At 37.8% G+C, this 16,892-nt stretch overlaps 1 protein-coding gene across 8 annotated transcripts in view; it reads right to left on the bottom strand.

Annotated features, from left to right (window-relative positions):
* The window catches only part of Erc2 (ELKS/RAB6-interacting/CAST family member 2), a 973,754-nt gene that overhangs the window by 522,233 nt on the left and 434,629 nt on the right, over positions 1 to 16,892 (bottom strand). For all 8 annotated transcript variants that reach the window (XR_007212331.1, XM_048355798.1, XM_048355799.1 and 5 more), the window contains exon 8: positions 3,924 to 4,061. Coding sequence is in view for 7 of the 8 variants with exons in the window: in XM_048355798.1 (XP_048211755.1) it covers positions 3,924 to 4,061 (138 nt within the window). In the remaining variant the exon portion in view is untranslated. The remainder of the gene's footprint in view (positions 1 to 3,923; positions 4,062 to 16,892) is intronic.

Here is a 16,892-nt window from a genome sequence, read left to right as displayed (position 1 = left end):
GAACCTTGTCAGTTCCTATACAGCGGTTTCATCTGTGCTTTTTATATACACTAGCATTCCAATTTGAGCACCATTTTAGAAACCTCTCTAAAGTGCTTTGTATTTGCTGGTATTCTTCACTGTAGTGAAAAGTGAAAGCACAGATGCCAATAGGTCTGGAACTGAACTGCTCAGAGACCGGCCCACAGAGCTATTTTTGTTTTCAGCATCACCATTTTTCAAACACGTTGAAACAAATCATGCACTTTTCAACTTGTGCAGTCATCAGCAATTCCTACTGCATCTCACCAAAACCACTTCCCTCATTTTTGTTCCCAGCCTGGTCCTTCTATTCATCTAAGTCCTCAAGTCCTCATTCTTGTCCAGTTCAGATGCCATATCCCTGAGACTACAGATCAAAAAACTGAATAATTCACTGTCAAGGTACTTGCAGAAGAGAATAAAACTTGGAGGTCAAGTCACAACAAGATGAATTTGGAGGATGTGATGCCGAGAGACCTTGGCACATCTCAGGCTGGACATGTGCTCCAGGTAATGAAGACAATGAAGACAGGCAGTGAAGACAATTCTAGGCCAACTGGCTCCCCCAGACTGTGCCCCACTCTCTATGCAACCTTGGCCTCAAAGAAAATACTTACAGCAAAAGGAGCAGTTTCATTTTGATAGATTGCTATGGGACTAAACTAGGATACATAAAATCTTAATAGTACTAGAGGGAAAAAGATAAAATCCTACCAAGAATCTATAACATAGGAAATTATATGGCAGAGGTTTGCTTCTGTGAATTTTAAATTGGAAATCAAGTGGTAGGAATGGGCAGATTGATGTCACGCGTGCACACACACACACACACACACACACACACACACACACACACCAACTCAAAAGGAATGCAAAACTCTAAGTGTTCAAGTCAACTTGTCCCTATTCCAGTTTTACATACCAAAACACTACAAAGAACTCGGAAAATCAGTTCTTGAAAGTATTGAGCTGGAGTAGCTCGGTACTCAGGAGGCAGAGATTGAGAGGATAGTAGTTCAAAGTGAGGATGGCAAAAGTTAGTGAGACTCCCTCTCAACTAAAAGACTGAGCTTGGTGGTTCATACCTGGTAACACAGCTGTGCGGCAAGTATAAGTAAGAGGATCATGGTTCAAGGCTAACCAGAGCAAAACGCAAAAGAACCTATGTAAAACAATATCTGAAGCAAAAATTATCTGAAAGTATGGCTCAAGAGCGCTTCCCTAGCAAGCATGACACCTTGAGTTCAATCTCCAGTATTACCAAAAAGAAAAAAAAAAAAAAAGCTGAAAAATGTCTTTCCCTGTAAAATCATCTTATTCATTTGTATAAGATTTTCACATGAAACCTTCTAATTCAATCCTAAATTCATAATCATATTGTTTTTCAGCAGGACTGAGTGGACTAGTGAGCTATGTTGTCATGACCCCTGACCCTTTTCACAACTTCAGTACTTTATTCATAGATCACAAAGATGTGAGAAGTTGCCAAAAGTGCTCATCCCAATCCCTTCTCAAGATCTGAGTCAACAGATACAGATACAGATGTGACCTACAATTTAGATTTTCAACAGGGACTTCCTGGTAATTCTGAAGTAACAGCAGAGTAACTGTATAACAAAGTGACTTTGGGGAATCTAATCCAATTCTCTCATTCAACCAAGTCAAAATGTGAGGCTTTGAAAGTGAGAACTACTTAGCAAGGTCATCCACTTGGTGGCAAGGTTGGGCCTACAATACAAGAGTAAATAAATATACTATTATATGAGAACTGCTGCATTTGTAAACAAATGCACAAAGTGCAAAAAAAACAACAACAGGCAAAGAACCTAACAAGGTCTCTGTATACATTTTTAAATTTGCTGATTTCTTTGATTTCAGAATTTGAATATAATATTAATAACACAGAATTGCAAAAATACATTTCATGTCTAACTTCAAAGTAAGTTTCACTTGGAATTCTTTGGTGCAGGTTTTAGACAATTAGAGGATGTTGGGGGTGAGGGTACAACTTATGAAAATTAACTGGCAGGTATAATATCAACAATAGGTGCCCATGTAATGAATTAACTAATTCAGTCAGAATAAAATAAGATTATAAACCATTTTAAGTATCAGTAAACATCAAAATGATGTTCCTTTCTGTTATTCAAGGCAATCTTTCTAAATGAAAGTTAGAGGGAAGGCCTCAGAATACCTTCCAATCCCCCAAAGAGGAAAAGCCAATTTTTTTGAGAATCATTTCTCACAAGGCCCTGGGCATATGCTGCTTCTTCTGTCAGGCTCTTCCATGTGCTCTGCCTTTATCATAGGACATTAACCCTGAAGAGGGGCTCATGGTTAATGCTCTAATTCCTTTGCTCTCTCCTTGCATGTCATTCTCCTGGTCTCCACCTGGCTACCACCCCCTCAAAAGTCCCTGGAGCCTCTTAAATGAGTATTCTCTGAAATTCTACATATGCAGTTTCTTATTGTCTTCTCCTCTCTCATCCCTGTTAGACTATAAACTCTATGACAGCTGGATTTTTGTCCATTATCTTCTTTTCTATACTCCAGTGACCACTATAGCTGAAGAGGAGGGGGAGGGGGTAATCACTGAACCAATATCCAAAATATCTACCAATCACCAGCAGCTCCCATAAAGGCTTAGTTGCAGTTGTGCTATCCTTGAGTGGGAGGTGACAAGCTAAAACACACAGGGATTGGATTGGTCTAGCAGAGAAGTTAAATTAATCATACAAAAACAAATACATAAGCAATTGTGATTATAAAGAGTTGTTGAATATCTCATGATGCTAAGGAACACATAAAAAGAATATCTAGGATGTATCAATAAAGAAATGATTGATAACAATAACTCATATCTACTGTAGTTTTTTGTTGTTTTGTTTAGTTTTGTAGTACTAGGCACTGAACTCAGGATTCAGAGCCTGGTGTTTGCTAGGCAGGCATTCTACTACTTGAGCTATAATTCCATCTCTGGTAAACTTACTATTTTATATCTTCTTCTTTGTTTGTTCATTTGTTTTTGTGCAGTAGTAATGCTTGAACTCAGGGCCTGAGATTTGCTTGGCTGCTTGCTCATGGTTAGAACTCCCATTTAAACCACAGTGACAGCCCAGCTTTGTGCTAATTAATTAACCATGGAGTCTGGTAAACATTAATGCTTGTGATAGTTTCAAAAGCTAGGACTGCAAGTGTGATTATTGTGCCCAGCTTTAAATATATTTTGTATCTTTATGTATTTTCTCCTCAACATACTCCACTATTATCCCTTTATATAGATGAATACACAAATAAGCTGGGAGCTTTCCAAAAAATAGTAAATCCTAGTCCTGGAATCTGAACTTGGACAATCTGTCTGCCAAGGCCATAGACTTGATTCCTGTGCAAGCTATTTCTAAAGGAGGTATTAAATATGCAGACAGGAAGGCATATTCAAGTTTGGATAACTGCAAGTTCAAAGTATCTGAGGAAGGAGAGAGCACAGTACCCTTGAAAATGGAGAAAGCTACATAGCTAGATCACAGAGAACCAGGGAAGAAAAATGGGTGAAATATTGGAAGTGTTGGAAGGAACGTAACAGAGGAAGCAAGTGGGTTAAGAATTGCTGGCCACAAAAGAACCAGAAGAGTATGGATGGACTTTATAGAACTAAGTTAGAATATTTCCATCTATATCATCCTAAGCTCGATTATAAGATGGTGACAGTCTTTCAGCAGGGCCAGGAATGCACTTCAAAAAGATGCTCTAGTATGTGGATGTAGTAAGAGGCTGGTGTAGGACCAGCCAGGACTAGAGGAAGTACAGGAATGGGAGATGCAGAACAATGAAATGTGTTTGGATCAGCTCCTCCCAATGCTCTTTCCTCAATCTCAATTCTCTGCTTTGGAGTTGGAACTCACCTTCTCTGACAGGGCCTCCTCTAGTGTGGCCAGTGCAGTGTCCGTGTTGGTAGAATCAGTCTGCAAGGACTTCACTCTGTCTTTCAGATTGGTCAGTTGCTTGTCTTTATCCCTAAGTTGTTCTTGCAAGTTTTCAATCTAAAAACAAAGAACACCATATTCATTGTACGTTGTATTACATATCTAGGGTCAAATTTCCTGTATTTTTTTAAGATGAGATTACAGATATTTTCAGTATTATAAGATTACATTTTTATTTAGACTCAAAGACAGTTGATGCTACCTTTATTCTTCCATTAATACTACTTTATATACAAATGCAATACATTTGAGCATACTATCACCAACATACAAATGCAAGCCATAAGTATTATCATGTCTTTTTCTTTGAGAGAGAGAGAGAGAGAGAGAGAGTGTGTGTGTGTGTGTGTGTGTATGTGTGTGTGTGTGTGTGTGTGTATGTGTGTGATAATACTGGGGCTTGAACTCAGGGCCAGAGCAATGTCTCTTAGTTTTTCTTTTATGCTCAAGATTGATGCTTTGCCATTTGAGCCACAGTTACACGTCTGGTTTTTGTTGGCTAATTGAGAATAAAAATCTTATTCCTTCCTGGGCTGGCTTTGAACCATAATCCTTGAATGGCAGCCTCCTGAATAGCTAGGATTACAGGCATGAGCTATCAGCACCTCACTCAGCTAGCACTATAATTTCTATCTATTTTAGTAGTCTCAGGTCTTAAGTTCATATACCTGGCCTTTGTACATTGATCCATAGAAGCGTTTCCACAGGATTAATTCATTCATTGTGCAGGCATTGACTGTGCTGTACCAAATAGCATATCAGTATATGGCAGAGCCAATGTAGTCATCCACTCACTTTTATTCAGTACAAATCAGCGATATCCTAAAAGTTGTCAAGTGGCTGTTTGAAAGTGACCACATAAAAAGCCAAGTGGGTTATCACCAGCAGACTGTTAATGGGAAGAACTTGTGATATAAGTCATATGTAACAAGTTCTAAACACTCCATTTGGCAACTAAGTCATGTGCTGGCACCCAACCAGCTCTTTTTATCCAGTGTCTGCAGTCTGAAATAAACACACCAAATAGAAAATTATAACGCCTGCCTAGTGGCAACAGTAAGAACCTTCTCCCAGGCATTGCGTCCATTATCACTCATGCTTTATTCTCTGCTTTCAAACCATGTACTTCTTATCTAAGGGGTTTAAAAAGGCCCACTATACAAATAGTTTACTCATATAATGGGTTTTAAAATGACAAGGAAAAAAAGCAGTGCAACTCTAAGATAAGTCCATTCAAAATATTTGTATTCTGCACCAGCCTCCTCAGGGAATTATTCCAAATGCATGCTTCATGATGTGTGATTCAAGAAAATCTTTTTATTATTTAGTTCCTTTTGCATGAATCTAGAACAGAAGTACAAATTATAGCATAGTTGTAGTGACAATGCAGAATTGACAGTCACAGTGGTGGTTGTAGCAGAAGCAGCATCAAAAAGAGGATGTTTACCTGACCTTCAAAATCAGAAAGACACAGATTGATTCATCCAGTGGTTAATGGGGATCAGGCTATCAAAGATGGACTTTTTCTTCCACTTTTCCTTCCCTCTCCCCTTTTTCTTTCTATATTTCTTTACATCCTTCCCTTTTCTGCATTGAGACAGACATCCTAGAAAGTTGGGTTATAAGTCAAATAAGTCACCATCAAAAAGTAGTGCTTTCTCCCTCTTGCTCTCACTAGCAGAATTTAATGCCTCTGTATGGATAACATAGGAATTCAAAAGACATCATCATCATGAGTCACAACAAAGGTTTTCTCCTCCCGAGGTAAGTGAGTATGTGGTCACAGGATAACACAGGCAAATATATGCGAGCAAGAAGATGGACAGAGATGCATCAGCATGAGAGAAGTGTAACTACTCCCTATAAGGGCAGAATCTGTGCCCAAGAGTACTAACTTGGAGAGACAGTGTTCACTGTTACTCAGTATGTTCTTATACACACACACACTTTTGGAGAAGTACATGTGCAAATACACTAAGATTTCAAAAAAATGAATAGGCTCATGGACAAGATGCCCTGAACAGGGGAAGGTAGACTTTCTCTCAGGGTATTAATGTGGGCAATAGTAAGAAATAGTAGTTAATAGGGATTATGGGTACTGCAAATGGAAGCCAAAGAAGTTCATATGAGACTGCCTGGCAGCTCCTCAAATAGCCAGGAAGTATAAGGAGGCTAAAGATAGGGTATATTCTGGCATTCGTGAAGAGTCTGAGAGCTAGAGAAATGTGGGGAGACGAGATCTGGGGATATAGCATATCATATTTAAGATCTAGCAGTAAAAGCCAATGATATTAGATCTAGATCTAGATTGTGACACACATTAATAGATGTGTGAGACATACTACCTTAAGAAATTCTCACAAAAATCATCAAGAAAAACAATGTACAGAACAGCATTAGGAAGAGTCTCTTGTGTAAATAAAATCTACAAATAGATAATATATCTGGGGAAAACACACAAGAGCTAATGGATCTAAGAATTAAGAAAGAAGACGCTTCTAGCTTTCATTTTTTTTGTGTACATTTCAATAGTTTTCTGTTTGCATTTCCTAAACAGATGGAGTTTATTATTTTAAAAATGTGAACCCTGGTGGGCAAGGAATATGGCCTAGTGGTAGAATGCTTGCCTAGTGTACATGAAGCCCCAGGTTTGATTCCTTAGCAACACATACATAGAAAAAGCCAGAAGTAACGCTGTGATTCAAGTGGTAGAGTGCTGGCCTTCAGCAAAAAAAAAAAAAAAAAAAAAAGCCAGGGACAGTGCTCAGGCCCTGAGTTAAAGTCCCAGGACTGGCAAAAAAAAAGAAAGAAAAAGAGCAGGGTTGGTCCTTCCCCAGAATCTCATCTCTCCTCTGATATGCGGCCTTTCTGTGGCAAATGTACTGTTACTATGTTAAGGCATCTGACATGCTATGGTGTAGCTAGAGGATTGTCACCAGAAACTAATACTTTCTTTTTTTTTAAATTTTTATTGTCAAACTGATGTATAGAGAGGGTACAGTTTCATACGTTAGGCATTGGATACATTTCTTGTACTGTTTGTTAACTCCTCCCTCATTCCCCTTCCCCAATCCCCCTTTTCCTTTCCCCCCATGAGTTGTTCAGTTCATTTACACTAAACAGTTTTGCAAGTATTGCTTTTGTAGTCGTTTGTCTTTTTTACCCTGTGCCACTCAATTTTGGTATTCCCTTTCATTTTCCTAGTTCTAATACCAGTATACATGGTTTCCAATGTGCTCAGATAAGATACAGAGATAGTGCAGATACACCACAGGAAGGGGATACAAAAAGATCATCAATAATAGAAGCTACGGTTACACATAGCACGTTGAAAGGTAGTTACAACAGTGATATAACAATCATTTCCATAACCTGGAGTTCATTTTAGTTTGCATCATCTTATGTGTTCATAGGGTATAGTTATTGGGCTATTGTGATCCTCTGCTGTGACTAGCCTAAACCTGTGCTAATTATTCCCTATGAAGGAGACCATAGAGTCCATGTTTCTTTGGGTCTGGCTCACTTCACTCAGTATAATTTTATCCAAGTCCTTCCATTTCCTTATGAATGGGGCAATGTCATTCTTTCTGATAGAGGCATAAAATTCCATTGTGTATATGTACCACATTTTCCTGATCCATTTGTCTACTGAGGGGCATCTGGGTTGGTTCCAAATTCTAGCTATGACAAATTGTGCTGCGATGAACATTGTTGTGCTGGTGGCTTTAGTGTGTTCTGGTTTGTGGTCTTTTGGATCGATGCCCAAAAGTGGGGCTGCTGGGTCATAGGGGAATTCTATATTTAGCCTTCTGAGGAATCTCCATACTGCTTGCCAGAGTGGCTGAACCAGTTTACATTCCCCCCAACAATGAAGTAGGGTTCCATTTTGGCCACATCGCCTCCAACATTTGTTATTGTTAGTTTTCTTGATATAGGACATTCTTACTGGGGTGAGATGGAATCTCAATATTGTTTTGATTTGCATTTCTTTTATGGCCAGTGATGAAGAGTACTTTTTCATATATCTCTTGGCCATTCTCATTTCCTCATCAGAGAAGTCTCTTTGTAAGTCTTTAGCCCACTTGATGAGGGGGCTATTGGTTCTTTGCAGTTTTGTTTTGGAGGAATGTAATTTTTTTAGTTCTGCGTATATTTTAGATATGAGGCCTTTGTTTGTTGTATGGCGGGTAAAGATCTTTTCCCAATCAGTGGGCTTTCTGCTTATCTTGCGAGCTATGTCCTTTGCCCTGCAGAAGCTCTGCAGTTTGATGCAGTCCCATTTGTCCATCCTTTCTTTGATTTGTAGCATTTCTGGGTCTTTGTTAAGGAAGTTCTGTCCTGTGCCAAGGAGCCCAAGTGCAGAAACTAATACTTTCCACCATATTCATTGCATCTGCAGAACTGAGAGCCTACAAAAGAGCCAAGCCTTGGGAATTTTGTATAGCAACAAAAAATAGTCTTATGATATCAAGTTATCAGCAACTAGATTACACACTTGGCTTTTTTACATGTGTTTATAGTAATGTTTACATACAACTGCTTACAAAATGAAAAAGTAAAAATTTGAAGTGGGAAAGCAGTATATAAAATAACATCATCAAGCTGGGTGCTGGTGGCTCATACTTGTTACCCTAGCTACTTGGGAGGCCAAGATCAGGGGATCACAGTTTTGAAGCCAGCCTGGGCAGGAAAGGCAGTGAGACTTTTATGTCCAGTTAACCACTTCAGAATAAAGCTGGAAGTGGAGCTGTGCCTCAAGTGGTACAGCACTAACCTTGAACAAAAAAGCTCAGAGACAGCACCCACAACCTGAGTTTAAGTCCCAGGACCAGCAAACGCACATGCATGCGTGCACACACACGCACGCAATGCACACGTACACACACAGAGTGAATATTTTTTTAAAAGTCTTGCATAGAAATATGTATGTATATATGCATACATATACAGTACACACATATATGGTACACATTAAGAATATTTGACAATGACTTGAATTATTTTCTTGTTCATGATTTTCTACATCTGCCAACTTGTATTCCCTGAAAATAAAAAATAAGAAGACACTTTCCAACCAAGTACAGACAACTACAAAATATCTTTAAATGAGTTTTAAACTAAGATTTATTTCTTAAGAACTCACTGTCATAGGAAATCCTGTTTTGTTATTCCAAAGACAAGTACATTATTAAAGAATGTATTGAAAGTTAGAAGTCTAGTAGTATGTAAAATTTTGTATCTTTTAGAAAAATATTGTGCAGTTTTCTCATGTTCTCAAATTGTGATGACACATTGAGAAAAACTGTGACCTTTTCTTCTTTTTTAAAGGGTGAAGTTGTACAAGATTCAAATAGTAGGAATTAAAAACAAGGCAAACTGGAAAATAAAGTTAGGCTAGGGAGGCTCAGAATGGAAATTGAGAATTTTTTCATAAAAATCCACATGTTGCAAAAATACAATCCATCTTAGTAACACTAACATTCATAGTGAAGGGGACTCTTAAGGGTCTGAGCGCTTGAGATCTGCAGACTCGCCCTGCACTTAACACTGAACAGAGTTGCTTTTTGATCCCAGCTGGGGAGACTCAAGAAGCCAGTTCAGGAGCGGGACTGTATCTTTTAAACAATAGCTATGCCTTCCAGAGCAGAGCACTGGACAGGCGGGAGGCAAGGCAGAGGGGAGCTCAGGCCTGGGGGTAACCAATGGCTGTAAACTGTCTCTGAAGCTCTTGCCTGCAAGCCTGTCCAAGACCTACTAGAGGAATTGACTCCCAGCCTGCAAAGCAAGAGGAGGACAAAAGGACAAAGCCCTCTTGGACAAAAAGAAGAGGCCAGAGCAGGTGATGGCCTACTGCCTTCAGTTCTGAAGGAAGAAGCAAGAAGCAAGAAGGAGGACGGGGAGGGAGAAGGAGGAGGAAGAGGAAGAAGAAAGAAAAGAAAACCACTAAAAAGAAATAAAAGCCAATGAAAAGGTCTATATGTAGCCACATAATATCACAAACATGCTAAGTTATTAGCAACCTTAGCAAATAACTCCCCAAAGACACCTTTCTTTGTTGTGTTTGGTCTGTGTTTCCTTCCTTCCTTCCTTTCTTCCTTCCTTCCTTCTTTCCATCTTTTGCTGTGTGTATGTGGTAGTGATGTTTGAGACCTCCTACATGGTGTTGTTTGACTCAAGGAATACCCCCAGCCCTTTTTATATTTTATTTTTGAGATAGGTTTGCTTTCAACTTACAATCCTCCCGTCTCCACTTTCTGAGTAGCTTGGATTACACGTATGAATTACTATGCTCAACTCCTTTTTTTCTTAACTTTATAAAATTCTGAAATGCAGTTATTAATAAAGGTTTTTTCCTCCATATGACTTAATTCTGGAATTTGTACAATTCATATCTACAGTATCAGTTAAAGTTATTTGCTGAAGCAATAGAAGCAACAGAGTCAAATTTAAGAAGAAAACTGTCAAAAAAAGGCTGGCAAATTAGAGTCAGGCAAAATTGCCAAGAACGATGCCCAAAGCTGTAGTAGCACTGCCCCACATGCCTAGTGCATCTTGCCCCAGCTGCTGAACAGTCTGCACTGAGACTTACAAAGCAGATCCAGTTGCAAATGACCACAAATACCATCAGAGCCCTTCAGTTATATAGGCCCAGGGTCTTGACCTTAGATTCATTGCAACAGAGATTCCTTCATATTCCTACCATCCCAGCAACTGAGGAGAGAACAGCTAGTACAAAGAGCCAGGATAAGACACAGAGCTGAGAAACCAAAGATTAAGATTTTACCATCCATTCACCATGTAATATCATTCATAAAATAGGAAGTTCAGAATCTGCATGACCAAAAGCTATAGTCCAGCTACAAAGATCTCTATGGGTATGTTACTGAGTTCTCTATTCTGTCCTATCAATTTGTGACTATATCTTCCAAACAACAGTTACAATACCTAATGTAGTAAGGATTGGTATTATTAGAATGATTCCTCCTATGTTGTATTTTCTCAACACTCAAGCTATTCTAGGTCTTCTGGCTTTTCACCTTTGGTAATAAGGTTTGTTTACATTAAAAAAAATCTTTGATGGCATTTTTATTTTGTCATGAAGTAGCCTTGCACATGGTAGGTAAGTGCTTTCCCAATGAACCTCCAGCCCACTTTTCTTTATTCTTTTTGAGGCAGGGTCTTGCTAAGAGGCTTAGGCTGGCCTGGAATTTACAGTCTTTTTGCCTCCATCCTCCCAGTAGCTGAAATTACAGCTCTGTGTCATGACACTCAGCGCTAGGTTGCATTCTCACAGGAATATCTATGTTGAGTCTTTCCAACCATGAAGTCAATAATATCTCAATTCATTTAGGTCTTCTTTAAGTATTCTCATTAATATTTTATAGTTTACAACATACAGATCTTGTATACATTTTGGTAACTTTTTAGAGTGATTGAAACAGCATTGTATTTTTCACCATAGAAACCACAAACACATTGTTAGAAATAATTAATGTTCATCTGTTGGTTCCAAAATCTTATTGAACATAGTTATTAGTTCTAAGAATGTAGTATTAAAATATTCTTTGGATTTTTGTGATCTTAATGTTTAAAAAAAAACAGAAGTTATACAGTTTTGGGGTAGATATTCTTAATTAAGCTGAGATATTTCACCTGCATTTCAGAATTTCAGAGTTTTTGTTATGATTCTGTGTTCAATTTTATAAATATTTTTTTGCAAAGTCCCAGTTAAAGAAGTATGAGAGAGAAAGATATCCTTTGTGTGGGTCAAGAAAAATGAAAGGAGCACCTGAGATGTAGTAAAATAAAATACACAGCAGTCATAGGCACAGATAATACAGTTGTCCTGATAAATACCTATAATCTCAGCACTCAAGGCTGACACAAGATTGAGACTTTGAGGTTAGCATATAGAATGAGACCACCTCAACAAACTGAAAAAGACATAGGTCTGAAAGCTACAAAAAAGTAACTAATTATATAAGGGAATTTCCTAAAAACTAGTGTGATTTTTAGAACACTGGAAAGCCAGGAGAAAATGCATGATGTCAGACAATGTTCTCAAAGAAAAACTCTTATCAACCAAGAAAACTATAACTAACGAGGCTATTTTTCAGCAATAAAAGTAGAAATGGAACTTTCACAAACAAACAAAAGCTGTTGGAGTTCTTCACCACCAGATCTACTTTACAAGGAATTCTAAAGTGCTGTTTCCAAGTTGGCATGAAAGATGCTAACAAAATGAAAATACAGGAGAGTGTAAACTTTACTGTAAAGGTAATATTATAGTTAAATGTGGAACACTCTGAATTTACAGTTATAGTATAAAGTTGTTTATATGATTTTTTAATATACATATTAGTCAATGTAAGAATCACTTTTGGCATTCTTTTAGCTCTAGCCCATCCGTTTAGATTTGAGTCAAATTTGAAACATTTTGAATTTGTACTGAATTAATGGCATCATACTTTTCACTCTAAAAACAAAAATGTGGGCTTGGAATATGGCCTAGTGGCAAGAGCACTTGCCTCATATACATGAAGCCCTGGGTTTGATTCCTCAGCACCACACATATATAGAAAATGGCCAGAAGTGGTGCGGTGGCTCAAGTGGTAGAGTGTTAGCCTTGAGCAAAAAGAAGCCAGGGACAGTGCTTGGGCCCTGAGTCCAAGGCCCAGGACTGGCAAATAAAAATAAAAATTAAAATTAAAAAAATTAAAAAATGAAAACAAAAATGTAAAAGTATTAAAATAGCTATAATGTGTTAGTATGTAATATGCAAAGGATGCAACTTATGACACCAATAAAATATAACAGTGATGGAAGAGAAACTATAAAGATTTGTGTCTATTATACTCAAAATTGGATATAAAAAGACTATATTAGCGTAAGCGTAACTACAAAAAATACCCATCACTGGTATACAAAAGACAAAGGAATTAAAATGTATCACTAACTCATTGTGCAGCACCCCCAAGGCCTTAAATTTAATATTTGTCATCACAAAGAGAATAAAATTACTTAGAAAACTCATCAGGTGGGGACAGGGGTGGAAAAACCAGGAAAGAGCAAGATAAGGGGTGCCATTGTACAAAAGGAAATGTACTTATCACCTGGCTTGCATAACTGTGACCCTCTGTACATCAGAAAGCAAGTAAATTAACCAATGGCACTATGTTGTTACCTATCAATTACTTTAAATAGAAATGGCTCACTGCTAGGAAGATGAGGGAAAGAGAACAGAGAACAAGCTAAGTTCTCTCCCAAGAATCAGCGCTAGTGGTGTCTGAGAGCTGTAATTATCCAGGGACTGGATTTTTACTTTAAATTTTGTTTGATTGTGGTTTTGGATTTGCTTTTGTTTCCAAATGGGCAGAACAAACATAGAAACACAAGAAAAATGGCAAATCAAAGAACCTCTACTCCCACAGCAGAGTAGATAATGTAAAAGGCAGTCTTTTGAACTGAAGACAGACAAGTTATTATAAAGAAGAGAAAACTGTTCAGAAAAAATCTAAGAAATAAGAAAGTTCTTCCAGACTGATATTGAGGACGAGGTCTTGAGGATGGAGAAGAGAAGACAACTAAAGGAATATGAAATGTACTTAACAGAATTCTAGACAGAACTTCCTGAACATATAAAATGGTGGATCAATTCAGACACCAGAAGCCTTTAAAGCCCTAAACAGTCTGAAAGAGAGAACATTCTACTACCATACTGTAATCCATACAGGATCAATAGAGACCAAGGAAAGGATCCTTAAGCTGTCATGGAGAAAAGATTAATTACTTACAAAAGAAAAACAATCAGAATAACTACAGGTATCTCACCCAAGACTATGAAAGCTAGGAGGGTCTGGAATAATCAATACCAGTCCACAAAAGGAAACAACTACCAATCATGAATAATGTACCCAAAAAAGCTCTCCTTCATAAGGGACAAGTAAAACCAAGAAAAAATTGAAACACTATATCTCCACAAAACCAGCACTACACAAGGTACTTAAAGAATTTTGGCAGAGAAATGGATCCTTACCAGTGAACCAGATATAGTAAGAAATGATGAGATGCAGCCCCTAAAATGGCAGATAACGTGGCAGGAATTACTAAACACTTCTAACAGTCCTAACTATCAATATTAATGGATTTAACTCTCCAATTAAATGACCTGGATGCATTGGATGGATCAAAAAGCAAGATCCATCCGTCTTCTATCTTCTAGAGACATAGCTTGCTCACAAAATCAAACATATTCTGAAAGTTAAAGTCTGGAATAAAATATATCAAGCAAACAGCCCCCATAAGAAGGTGATTACAGCAATCCTAATATATAAAATAGACTTCAGATTACAATTTCTGAAGAGAGATGAAGAAGCACATTTCACAATAATAAAGGGATGTAGGGAAATCTGAGGCTGAGCTGTAAAATGTGGGAAAGTTTTGAGAGGTTGGAACTCCACCTCAACAGCACTTGGAATGCTGAAAACTGGTAAAAGAAAGGTTAAAACAGACAGCTCTGGAAACAGTTAAGAGGCTGTAATGCTGCCCCCTTTCTTTTTTTTTTTTTTTTTTTTTTTTTTTTTTTGCCAGTCCTGGGCCTTGGACTCAGGGCCTGAGCACTGTCCCTGGCTTCTTCCCGCTCAAGGCTAGCACTCTGCCACTTGAGCCACAGCGCCGCTTCTGGCCGTTTTCTGTATATGTGGTGCTGGGGAATCGAACCTAGGGCCTCGTGTATCCGAGGCAGGCACTCTTGCCACTAGGCTATATCCCCAGCCCCCTTTCTTAATGCTGGAACAGCTAAGTGCTAAACCTAGAAAGCTAGACAAAGTGGAATACATGTTTGGATTTTGCCTATGTTAAATCCTTCACTCTCAAAATAATAAGGGAGCCAGTTGGTCTTGCAAACTCAGTTTTGCCTCTGATTGTAATAGCAGTATAGATGCTTTGTTTTTGCACATACACATGGTACCCTTCTGTGTACTAAGCAAAAGAAACAAACATCCTTAGAGGAACTAAGAATTCAGAAGTCAAGCACTGAAACCCCTGGTGCCCCACTATTTCTCTATGTCTCTCGTTTCTCATTTCTTCACTTCCGGTATCCTTCATGGGTCTCAGGTTGTAGGATCACTCCTACAGGAGGATATAACAATTCTAAATATCTATACACAAAATGTCAGAGCACCCAAGTTCATCAAATAAATACTAAGTAACCTAAAATGACAAATAGACACAACACACTGTTGGTGATTTTAACACTTCACTGTCACTTCTGGATGGTAAAGACAGCAATAACTCAACAAAGAAAGCTCAGAACTAAATCATTACATTGACCAACTAGACTTAAGAGACATCTACAGAATATTTCACTCAGCAGCATCAGAATATACATTCCTCTCAGCAGCACATGGAATATTTTCCAAAATAGATGATATTTTAGGCCACAAAGCAAATCTGTGCAAATTTAGAAATATTGAAATTATTCTCTGCATTCTGTTAGACCACAAGGGAATAAAATTAGAGCTCAACACCAAATTCCATTACAGAAAATTCTCTAACTCATGGAGACTAAACAACGTATTGTTGAATGACTAGTGGATCATTGAAGAGATAAGAATGGAAATTCAAATTTTTATGGAATTTAGGAAAACAAACACAGAAAACACCAACTCCTCTGGGATACAGCAAAGTCAGTACTCAGATGAAAATGTGTAGCTCTGAGTGTGTATCAACAGTGGAGAAGCCTAAAATCAACAACTTAATGTTGTACCTCAAGCTATTTGAAAAAGATGAACAAGCCAAACCCCAAACCAGGAGATAAAAATAAGTAATCAAAATTAAATCAGAAATAAATGAATTAGAGACTTACATAAAAAAACAGAAAAAAATAATCAAAACAAAGAATTGGTTCTTGAAAATAATTAACAAAATTGACAGAGCCTTAGCAAAAAGACAGTACACCTAAATAAATAAAATTACAGACAAAAATGGGAACATCATGACAGAAACTAGAAAGATTCCCATTATAAAAGAATACTGTCAAACATTTATGCCAACAAATTGAGAATCTGGAAGAAATGAAAGAATTCCTAGTGAATATTCATATACCCAAAGTAAACCAATTTATAGAAATGGAAATAAGACACCTCCCATCCAAGAAATGCTCAGGACCAGATGGACTCACAACCAAATTTTATAAGGCCTTCAACGTAGAATGCACTCCAATATTCCACAAACCCTTCAATGCAATTGAAAGGTAAAGAACACTACAAAGCTCATTCTATGAAGCCAACATAACCCTCATCCCCAAGCCAGATAGGGACTCATCTTAGAAACATAACAATGGACCCATCTCTTTGATGAACATCAACACAAACTTTTCAATAAAATTCTGGCCACCCAATCCAACCACTAACAACAACAACAACAAAAGTCATACACTATGATTAAATGGGATTCATTCCAGGGTTGGAAAGCTGACTTAATATACACAAATCAATTAATGTAATTCAACACATGAGAAGATGTCCAATATTTCTGGTCATAAAAGAAATGCAAATCAAAACAACACTGAGATTCTACAACACTCCAGTTAGAACAGCCATTATCAAGAAAACTAAATAACAGAAGCTGATAGGGATGTGGCCAAAGGGAACCCTACTACACTGTTGGTGGGGATATAAAATTGTTCAAGCACTCTGAAAAGCAATATGGAGGTTCTTCAAATGACTAAACACAGAGTTTCTTTATGATCCACTAAAGCCACCAGCACAAGGCTCACTGAAGCATTGTTTACCACAGCCAAGATATTGAATCAGACCAGATGCCCCTCAGTAGACAAATGGCTCAAGAAAATGTGTTATGTATACACAATGGAATCCCATGCTTCCA

Source organism: Perognathus longimembris, chromosome 10, assembly GCF_023159225.1.
Source record: "Perognathus longimembris pacificus isolate PPM17 chromosome 10, ASM2315922v1, whole genome shotgun sequence".
Lineage (NCBI taxonomy): Eukaryota > Metazoa > Chordata > Mammalia > Rodentia > Heteromyidae > Perognathus > Perognathus longimembris.
Note: the sequence above shows the minus strand (reverse complement) of the source record. Positions and strands in the feature narration are given on the sequence as shown.